Consider the following 10,570-nt stretch of genomic DNA (forward strand, 5'->3'; position numbering starts at 1 on the left):
AGGGTTGTAGGTGCACTTTCTCCAGGGGATGACAGCATATTTCCTGCAAGTACAGCCTTTTGATTTTAGGATCAATGCGTTCTTACTCCTGTTCTTTGACTTTCTGAGCTGGTTATACCTCTGCCAGAGGCTGAGAGTCTGCTGGGGTAGGAGGGATTCATGCTTGGACTTGCAGGGCAAAGGAGGCAGGGCTGAGCTGGGACTGCTGCTTTCAAAGCAGGAGAAGCAATGGTGTGTCAGCAGCAGAGGACCAAAGTGCTGTTATATTTTTTTTATTTGTAAATTTCCAAAGCTCTGTTGAATATTTCTTAATAGGAACAAGCATTTTTTGTACCAGACACCTATTTTTTTTTGCTCCCCTGGGCTTTGGGCTAAGATAAATTGTAACACAGTGTAATCATGTACTGACCTTTTTTTATTTGTATACTTGACAGAACAAAAAAGATTAAGAACAAGGCAGTGGTAAATGCAAGTCCAACTGAGAAGCTTATAAGAGAACTGAAAGCAGAAAATAACAAGCTGTTGTCTAGACTGGCTGGGCTTACAAACTCAGGAAAAGTAGTAGCAGCTGAAACAAGTATGTATGACAGAGCAAAAGTAGCTAAAGAAACAATGCATATCAAATGAAGTGGAGAGTCTCAGAACATAAGCCCTTTCTAATGGGTCAGAAATTCATGGGGGATAAAGGAGGCTTTTGCAGTGGGGGTAGGTCTAATAAGAGAGTCTTTCTTATGAAACGGTTAACAGAGAAAAAAATGGAGAACTTCTTCAAGAGAACTTGATGCTGCTATCTTATCTGCACATGGTTTTATAGATTTGCAGGTAATAATAACTAATCAGCAGAGATTTTGGACAAACACCTGGCTCGGGTCATCTGACCCCAGCACTCTTTCCTGTCCAGGACAGGGGGTTGGACTCTATTAAATATGACTCCTGGTTCTCTCTGATTTAAAAATCACAAATTCTCTGCTAAAACAAAAATCACAAATTCTCTGATTAAAACCCCCAATTCCATGATTAAAATGAAAGGCCACTGTGTTTTCATGATATATTTACAATTTTAAAGCAATTTGGAAGCCTACCAGTGCCTCAATCACTGTAATAAAATACATTCTAAATACCTATAAATTGTGTTATTTGACTTTGGGTTTTTTATCATGGAAAATCAGAGCTTCCCCTGCCCCCTTAGCTCACAGAGCATAGGTCCAGGCCCCTCACTCACAAGCCACAAAAACCCCAGCCCTGCTGGTACCCCTCACTCCCCCCCCACCCCCTGGCCCTGCTGATGCCCCTCATTCCCTCCCTCTCAGCCCCCTGGCCCTGGCGGTGCCGCTTATTGTTGTAAATATGGACATAGTAACTTACGAGTTGATCACTTTGTAATCATTATTTGGTTGTGTGGGTACTATGGCAAGTTTAAAAATGAGTAAATTAAGTTTATCAGTGTTTTGTATGTCTGTAGCTGATTGAAGTTTTTTTCTCTCTCTCCCTCCAGAAGAGCTGCAATATTTGCTGGTTGAAAATGAACAGCACATTCAAACTATTCAGGTAACCTGGGAATCTCGGTTAGAAGAAGCTCGGAAAGAATGGGAACAGCAGTATGCTGCAATTACTCAGGTAGGCTTTGAAAGAGCTACTAGCTTACTGCAGTCCATTTCACTTGACTTCCTTTGACACAGTCTGTTCACAGGTATTGTTTTAAAACGCAGTATGTTCACAGTATATTTTTCTAAATACTTCTACTAACTAGTACTTCAGGGCTGCTATTGTGTTTTGAATTTGACATTTCGCTTGATTTAAGTTGACTACATTTCATGATTCAGTGCTTGATATCTAATATGAAATCTTTTGTCTGTGTTTACTGCTGACAGACATAAACGGTTTTCTTGATATTATTTTCAGGTGATTGTAACAAGGTATAATAACTTTTGAAAACAAAACCTTTACAAATAAAGGAAACCAGGCAAAGTATAGAACTTACAGGGTGCCTCCAAAACTTAAGGGACAAAGCCAGAAGTTTTCCTCTTGAAATTAAAACATGAAATAGCTAATATCAGCAAACAAATATTTGTTGATATTATTAGCCTTCTAAATAACAGAATTTTAGCTCTTACAGTGTGACTAGGAGCAAAAACTTTTAACATAAACATTTTAAAACTTTTTCCCCAAATGGAATAAATCTTAATTGACATATTTAAAAACAGTCTTACCTTTGAACTCAGGTGAGAGGCTAAGAAGATCCATGATCTGGCCAGATACAAAGTATCCAGAAGTATATAAATTCTTGCATCTTATCTTTTCATCTCTTCCAAAGTATAAATAATCTATAGGATTCTGATCCTGGCTAGGGTCTTTGGACACTTTTATTACTGGACAAATGTACTTGGCCTTTGTACTATCATACAGATGATAAATATTGTGTCCAGATCACTTAGCAGACAGTAGGCCAGAGGGGAATTTCAAAAGAATTCCTTCATTCTGTTTCAGTCTTGCATTACGTGAAATACCACACCAATAAGAGAGCACAAGCTAACATAATTCATTAAAGTAATCATAGAAAACAAGAACAGAGGTACTTCATTCCAACTTCTGGTCAACACAGGGTTATCCATGTCTGTATTATCTCATTCAAGTGTTTGTCTAACCAGCTTTTAAAAAATTTCCAGTGATTTGGACTGCACAATGTTTATGAAGGATTGTGTGCTTCTTTTTAAACTCATAAAAAGGCAAAGCAACATTAACAATATAACAGTGTGAACTGTAATAGAAGAATTAATCAAGCAAACTACTTTTCTTTATTTTTATCCATTCTTATAGATTCACCTTTACAAATCAGGGCATTTCAATAAACCAGCCTGATTGTGTTTCAGGATCAGGGAATGTTTTCGTGTGCCAAAACAGTGCCTATTGTTGTGAGAGTTTAGTATTTAGATTCATTTCAGGTTGTCCTGAAAAACAGTCTATGTGCATGATCTCCCTTGAAAAAATAAAACAATTGTTCATACTTGCTAGTTGCTGTCATTTGGGATGACTCAGCCTGTTGCACTAAATAATGTGTATCTGAATTCTTCATCAGGAGAGAAGGATGATGGAGACGTTCCCTTATCTCTTGAATATCAATGAAGACCCACAGCTTTCTGGGGTACTCAAGCACTTCATTCAGGATGGTATTCTGTTTAACTTGTTTTGTTTTCTGGTGTTAAGCATGGCACAAACTTACAACACCCAGATGAACACAACTTTCTATACCTTAATAGTCAACATAACAAAAGTGCTGTTGTGTTTTATACAGGCTCTTAAGTATTGGGTTGCTCAATCACACTTGATTTTTCCCACGCTCAGAAATAACCCTTTTTTATTTAACCAACTTAGTGCACATCAGATTGTGAAATACAATAGAAACTTAACCTGTTAAAATAAGCAGGTAAGATATGTTGGAAATCAAAGCCCATAAAACTAATAGTTGGAAATAATCTCCCTTTGCTTTACAAATTATTTTATTGGTATTTGGTCCAAACTTCCAGCGTTTGTCTCCCTTCTGCTGGTCACTTAACAATCCAGTCATTTCATTCCAGTTGCTGCTATTTCTTCTTCCTGCTGTTTTTTTTCTGGCAATGTTTTCTTTTTTGTGGCTGAGCAGAGCTGCAGTTTTATAAGACTGGCTCAATAAAAATTGAGCAGTTCATGAAACATTGTTGTGGATAAGGCATGAAGCCCATAAAATTCCTGCTTGTCATCCTGTGTGACAAGAATAGATCAGATATGATTTCCAAATACTATAAAATGCCCTGATTATTATTTATGGATGCAGAATTGCCCTTTACATTAATCAGGTCCAACAACTTGATGAAGAGAAGAGGGATAAGTACCTGTATTTTCATATTCCAAACATAATGCTAACATAAAAGGTCTCTGTCAAGCAAAACTCTACAAATTGATGTAGAAGAGGTGGAATGGTTATTCCAATGGTTTGAGTGCTGAATGTAACTGTTGTTTCTCACCATATGACGTTGATGGTAGAAATTTTTACTACTTTCAGGTGCAAGTGATGTTGGTCAGTCAGCCTCAAATGCAATAGTCCTTAAAGGTCTGGGGTAAGTACGCATAAGTAAAGGACAGGACTGCTGAGTTCCTGTGTCATTTAAACCACAGGAATGTATGTTACATTGCATATACATGGGCTATGAGAATTTAGTTGGCCTAAGGAGAACAATACTTATGACAACTTGGAGGGGAAATGTTGTGGGGGCAACTGGGTTAGAAAGAAACTCACCTAGTGCTGATGACAACAAAACAACAAGAGGAATGTTAAGTTGCAGCACTGAATTCCAAATTCATTTGTTAAATTGTCTTAAAAGTAAGCATGTTTTAATCATTTTAAAGGCAATGACCTGTCTATCTCTTGGGGCTTATTTTAGTGTGAGAAGCTAGAAGTGTTCAGGCCCATCAGCAGATTAGCCAGCTCCCTCAGTGATTGCACCTCCATCCATGACAATCACATGTTAGGTTTTTGGGACAATGCAACTCACAAAACCATAGACAAAAGATGACATACACATAAGACCTGTGGAATGAGACTTGAACTGATCTTAGAAACTGTGGGAAATGTTAGACAAGGCCTTAGCTGGTGACACTTACAGGGTAAAAGATTATCTTTCTGTTTGTTTAGGTTTTAATAGGCATGAAGATGTTTATCCCAGGCTCCAGGTGCTCTTACCATTAACCATACGCAACACACAGGATAGAAGACCCACACAGCCCTCTTTGCCTACAGCAATAGATCACATGAGAACCTAAATCAGTATCTCCACAGCCCTCATTCTAAAGAAACCCCTCATAAGTCTTGTCACCACACAACTCCTCCAAAGAGATGAGTTTTGCACGATGCCTTGAAGAGAAGCAAGTGTGGCCTATTTTGGACTAGGCTGAGGGAAATAAATCCCAACATTAAGGAGCCCTCAGCAGAGAATGCCCTGCCTACAGGATCTTTTGCTCTGCACCAAGAAACCCCTGCCCTCCACCATGATAGAAGTCATAGGGCAAAAGGCCATCTTCTCTCAGGTTGCAGTGGTTGATCTAGCCTATGAGAGGTGTGACAGAAAGATAAATAAGTAATATCATTATATTCAGAATTGTATTTAATATTTTTCTGGACTTTGAGATTGCTAAAAATATTTTTTCACAGTTTGCAAGAGGCCTGTTAATTGCAAAACATGTTTTCTCTCTCAGCATTATGGACAAGCAAGCTACATTTACAAACACTGATGGCAAAGTCACCATAACACCCTGGGATAAGAGCATGGTCATTGTTAACGGGGTGCCTGTCACTGTGAAAACTAAACTGCAGCACTTGGTGAGTGTTCTGGGAGAATGAAACAAAAACTGAGGATGTAGATTTCAGCTCAGAATGATTTTGCTTTCGCCTCTCCTGAAAATGGTTCCATAGGTGGGAGAGAACTTTTTCCTAGAATAATAGGAAAAATTTCCTATTATTCTAGGAAAAATGAGGTGGGGAGAAATTTTTATATAAACTACAGTGATGAGAAAGATTAATCTAGTAAACATGACCAACACTGTTTCCTTGAAGAGGCAGATATCCATTTAAAAAGAAGGTGTTTCAAGGAAAGTAAGGACTCATGCCTGCAATCCTAACTCATATGGACTAGAACGGGGGTTCCCAAAGCTTTTATGCCACGGCCCAACAAACTGTGGCCCAGCAATCACAGTCGACCGCCGCCGGAATTTCTGGCCAAAAGACAGGTAAGGATGCTTCCAGCCCCTGGGAGGTGGGGTGGGCCAAACCCTGTCCTGCTGTTGGCCCTGCAAAAGGAACCGTGGCCTCTCCACCTGGCTCTGGGGGGCTGCGGTTTGCCGGCCCGTGGCCATTTCTGGTCTGACAGCTGACTGTGCTGCAGACCAGCAGCCAACCTGCCGTGGTCTGGCACCAGACCGCAGCCCAGGGACTGAGAACCCCTGAACTAGAACGTAGCATTGGCGATACCATGTTGAGTAAGGATTACCTCTGGGAATAAGGGCTATAAGATCTGGACTTTTGATATTCTAGGAAAAATATATTTTAAATGGATACCTGTTTTAAAAGGAACTCTCGTTTAAAAACAGAGTTCCTCCTCATTAGTAAGCCAAATTTTAGTTCCTTAACCTTAAAAGCTATTTTTGGTATAAGCCATATATTACACCGGTGTTCTCTAATGGTTTTAGACGCATGTCTTACAGAAATACAGGGTAGCTGCTGTTATCTTGTTGCATTTGCATGCTGGTCAGTTCAAAATGATATGTATGCATAGCAAAAAATGTTTCTTATTCTAGAAGTGATGTAAGGCTGAGTTAGTGGCAAGTTTTTCCTGCTTTCTATTACCATGTAACTCCAGATAAGATGCTAGTTTGTTGCCATTCTGAAGTTTCCTAGGATCTCTCTTTCTCTCTCCCCTTCAGAATACTGAGATACTCTACTCCCCCATTTTTCAAACAGCAAATCTCTTCAGTCCTTTTCCTTCACTGATGGGACAGCAGAGCTCTCCCTTTCAGTTTGCAAGCCCTTTGCAAAAACACAGTACTTGAAGTAAGAAATATGAAAACTGAGTTTAATGAGCACTATGTACTTCATTCTTCAGGACCGTATTATTTTGGGGTCAAACAGTGCTTACCTCTACATTGGACCTCCTGCAGAACGCACCAATGAAGGCTTGCTGAGATATGATTATGATTTCTTTCAGTCAGAGCTGGCAGCTGCGGATGGCTTTAGCGTAGATAAGCTTGGTAAGTGTTACTGCATGTGTACTGAGCTACGAGACTCCTGTGAAAAGAGCAGTGTTCCATTTTACGCCAGGTCGTCTGCAGACTACTTTTTAATTTACCTTTTTTTGATCTAGAATTCAGTACTTAATATGGACCTGAAGTTGGACAGTGCTTTGCAGGCAGTGCAGCCTGTGACCTAAAAAATTGCGTTTTACCTATCTAGCTAATTAACTGGAAAATTATATATGATATATTACAGTATACATTATACAGTTCTACATTATACATTCTGTATTTATAAACAAAAATCCAAGAACCGCTTTATAAAGCCTAAAGCATGCATAGAAGTTAGTACATTCTGTACTGTTATTAATGAACAAAAAATGTGCTGAGTTTTTGCACCGTCTCTTTGAATAAGTTGATTGATTAGCACCCACACTTCCAGGTAGTTATTTCACATGCTATTTCAAATACTGGCCAATTTCTTTCTCACTAGGACTGTACTTGTTCCTTCTAAAATGTGTGAGGTATGTGTTTAAAAATAACAGCCTCCCAGTGAACAATGTTCACCAGCTGTTACTAAGAAATGAGATCAGATTACTTTTAATAATATATAAACAGTCCAGATAGAAGGCTACACATAATTGCTTGCTGAGTGGTCAAGACTGACAAGTGAGCAATCTATAATGTTTTATTCCTATTTTGCTTGCCTGCAAGAAGGCTGCATGTGAGCAGAATTGCCATATGTGATCTAATATTTCTTCCTTTGCTTCACAACTTCTCCAGCATTCATCTGTGCTAGTTTTGGTAAATTGTCTCTAATTTTGAGTCAGGTAGCACTGGTACAAAATTTCCCATGTTTTTAATTTTTTTCTGAAATCGAGCTGTTTCTTCTTCTTCATAGCACACCCCAGTACTCATCATAAATTTGCTCTCCTCTTTTCCCTCCAGCTTTCTTGGCTAATTACCTTTGTTTCATTGTATGTGCGGAGGATGAAATCACAAAAGTTTTTGCCATGAGATTTTTCATAATCTAGATTTTATTTCACCAACTACTTTAACTGGTTCAGTCCCATAGTCAACAAGTTTGTTTTGGGGTATTGGTGCAGAGTAATTCAGGTGTCCAAGAAACTTTTTCAGAATTGTTCTAAGTGCAGGACTTCAGACATAAATCGCCTCCTCCAGTTTCAGTTCTTTAACTGCTGGATTGCTGTATGTTACTGAACATACAACAGTTGTATGTTCTGGTGGCTCCATCCAAAGAAAAGTGGAGTAATTTTGTATAGTTTACACAAGTTTATTTGGGCACTATCTTTTTCTTCTTCAGCACTCCCTCTCAGTTGAGGATGATTGTCTTCCATGATTGTCTTATGTGCGTGTCCAAAGATGGCTGGTGAGGCCTGTGTGGGATCAACAGACTGCTACAACTCAGATATGTGAACATTGGGCACTATATAAATACAGGATATCAGTTACTGTCTTACCAACCTCTTTTTTAAAGAAATGCTCCCAACCTAAAACTATTGAAACATTAACACCTATAAATTATGAGGGAGTCTGAAATGAAATGTGCAATTTAGTGTATAGTTAAACTGTACTTATTTTCATGATGGGCTAAAGCTAAACCATTACTTCAGATCCAGATGCACCAGACATCTTGTATTTAAAAGCCAGATGTAGGTCCAGACTCCTTCACTTAGCTCAGTCTAGCAAAAGCACGGGAACCAAATGGCTGCTGAATACCATGGCAATGTCCAGTGCTGTATCTATAGTGTGTACATAAGGCAGGACAGAAGTCATCTTCTTTCAGCCCCAGTTACCTCATACTTCTTGATCTGAAAATTGGAGTTAAAGCAGATAAATGTTCTTCTGGGAATCTGAAATGAGCTGCTGTGAGCACAGCAGATATTTCAGATGCTTTTTCTCTCTTTTTTTGTATGCAATCCATGAAAAATTCCCTGGCCACAGGGTTCGCACTGGATTGTAGACATACAGTTAGGGTACAGTGCTACTCCCTGAACAGTGGCTGCCTCTTCACACTGCTTACAACATATAGCATAAACATGATGTAGAAATATATGTTACCAAGGTGGTATTGCCAAGCTGTGCCAGTTCTTGTTGAGTAGCTCTAGTTAGAATTTTACCATCCTTAAGTAAATGAGTTGCAGTTTCTTCTTCTTTTACTTTTCATGTTACCTTTCTCAAAGGTGCTGTTAGTAATAAGGATGGCAAACCAGACCCCAGCGTTCTTGCAGTATTCCATGATTATATCAAGCTAATGCCTTTGGTTGCAGAAGCCAATCAGATGAGTGAGGAGCTGAACAAGGTAAGTAGCAGTGTATATCTTTCTTCCCCATCCACTGTAATAAACTAGCACATTAAACTTTATCACACTGCAAAAAGTGTGTGTATTTTTATCACCTTCTCTGCCAGTGCTCCTTTCCTTCATCTTCCTCCCATTTTCCTACCAGCCCGATGGGCAGGGAGGGAGGTGAGGCACATGGATTTTCTCTCTCATTTTATAATGGTATGATGGAACTCAGTAAAGCCTTTTGAAGTATTAGCTATTAAAGAAAACAAAGCAAGTTATTTGAGCAATTGGCATTGTGCTGTACAACTTTGCTAAGCAATGATGAAGAAAGAGATTAGCTGGCTATTTGGGAGGGGAGGAGAGGGGAGAAACCAAGAAGGAAGAAAAACTGTCTAGTTTTATTTGAATAAGTAAAGGTTAGAGTACTGAGAGGAAATAGAGCAGAAGAACATTGAGGTTGGATAGAAATTTATTCACATTGAAATTAAAATTGTTTCACTGGTGAAATGGTTTCCCAAGGGAAGTGTGATTGGGCCAGATGGCATGCTTATTCTTCTGATTGGGGGGTTTCTGCAATGCTGAGTTACCAGCCCTCATCATTATCTACCCCTGATAGCTTAGCCTAAGGCTGAGTTGGGTTCTTGGTGACTTCCAAAAGGCCCTCCCCAGCTCTGTCAATGCCCTTCTCCACACAGAGCCCCAGACACCCTACTGCCACGACCCGTCCCTCCCAACCATCCTAGAAAAAGCCAGAAAAAATGTGTCCTGCTGCCAAAATACTGCCCTCATGCCCAGGAGAAACAGAGCAGCAGAAAATCTACCACACTGCCTTCTGCTGGTCCATCCCTCCCCAGCAAAGTGATTAGCACTTGTGTGAGTAAAGGAACTGCCTTACTCCTTGCAATAAGCATGGAGGGAGGGCAGTGTCCCCTTGCATTAGTCTCTGCACTATCTCTGAGGCTTCCTAATAGTAAGCCTTTCTTTTCCACAGCCACTCCCTGACCTGTAGATATTACTGAGGTCACCAGCCAGTAGGCAGCTTTCCAGTTTGTCCCTGATATTTATTAAGCTGAAATCTCACTGGCTTACTGTCATATAAGTGTCAAAACCAAGCAAGTTTGAAATTTAGCCTTGGAGTAGCTTACTGTGTTTCTCCCCATTCCTCCAACAAGTAGAAGGCCTTGGAACTTTCTGTAGGGCTGACTTCCTTGTTGTTGGACGAGTGGGCAAAACTGCATATTAGGCTTTCTCCTCGGATACCATTAGCTGAGAGGGGACTAATAGACATACCCAGGATTTTGGCAATATATTGGGTTGGGCAGAGAGAGAGTCAGGAAAGGGGAAGAAGGAGGATCTGGGAAACTATAGGCCAGTTAGTCTTACCTCGATCCCAGGCAAGCTGTTTGAGAAAATTATTCTGGCACACATCCATGAGGGGCCAGCAGGGGACTGCATGCTTAGGGGCAACCAACACGGGTTCATCAGTGGCAGGTCCTGTCAGAC

General features: G+C 39.9%; 1 protein-coding gene across 1 annotated transcript in view; it reads left to right on the plus strand.

The window, feature by feature from the left end:
• Positions 1 to 674: 674 nt before the first annotated feature.
• LOC109304232 (kinesin-like protein KIF28P) overlaps positions 675 to 10,570 on the plus strand; it is a 33,062-nt gene continuing 23,166 nt past the window's right edge. Inside the window, exons 1-7 of the mRNA XM_019526713.1 lie at positions 675 to 705; positions 1,496 to 1,617; positions 3,077 to 3,167; positions 4,040 to 4,094; positions 5,230 to 5,353; positions 6,633 to 6,777; positions 8,964 to 9,082. Of these exons, the coding sequence (XP_019382258.1) occupies positions 675 to 705; positions 1,496 to 1,617; positions 3,077 to 3,167; positions 4,040 to 4,094; positions 5,230 to 5,353; positions 6,633 to 6,777; positions 8,964 to 9,082 (687 nt within the window). The remainder of the gene's footprint in view (positions 706 to 1,495; positions 1,618 to 3,076; positions 3,168 to 4,039; positions 4,095 to 5,229; positions 5,354 to 6,632; positions 6,778 to 8,963; positions 9,083 to 10,570) is intronic.

This window comes from Gavialis gangeticus, unplaced genomic scaffold (assembly GCF_001723915.1).
Source record: "Gavialis gangeticus isolate Ggan-Ray unplaced genomic scaffold, GavGan_comp1, whole genome shotgun sequence".
Taxonomy (NCBI): Eukaryota; Metazoa; Chordata; order Crocodylia; family Gavialidae; genus Gavialis; species Gavialis gangeticus.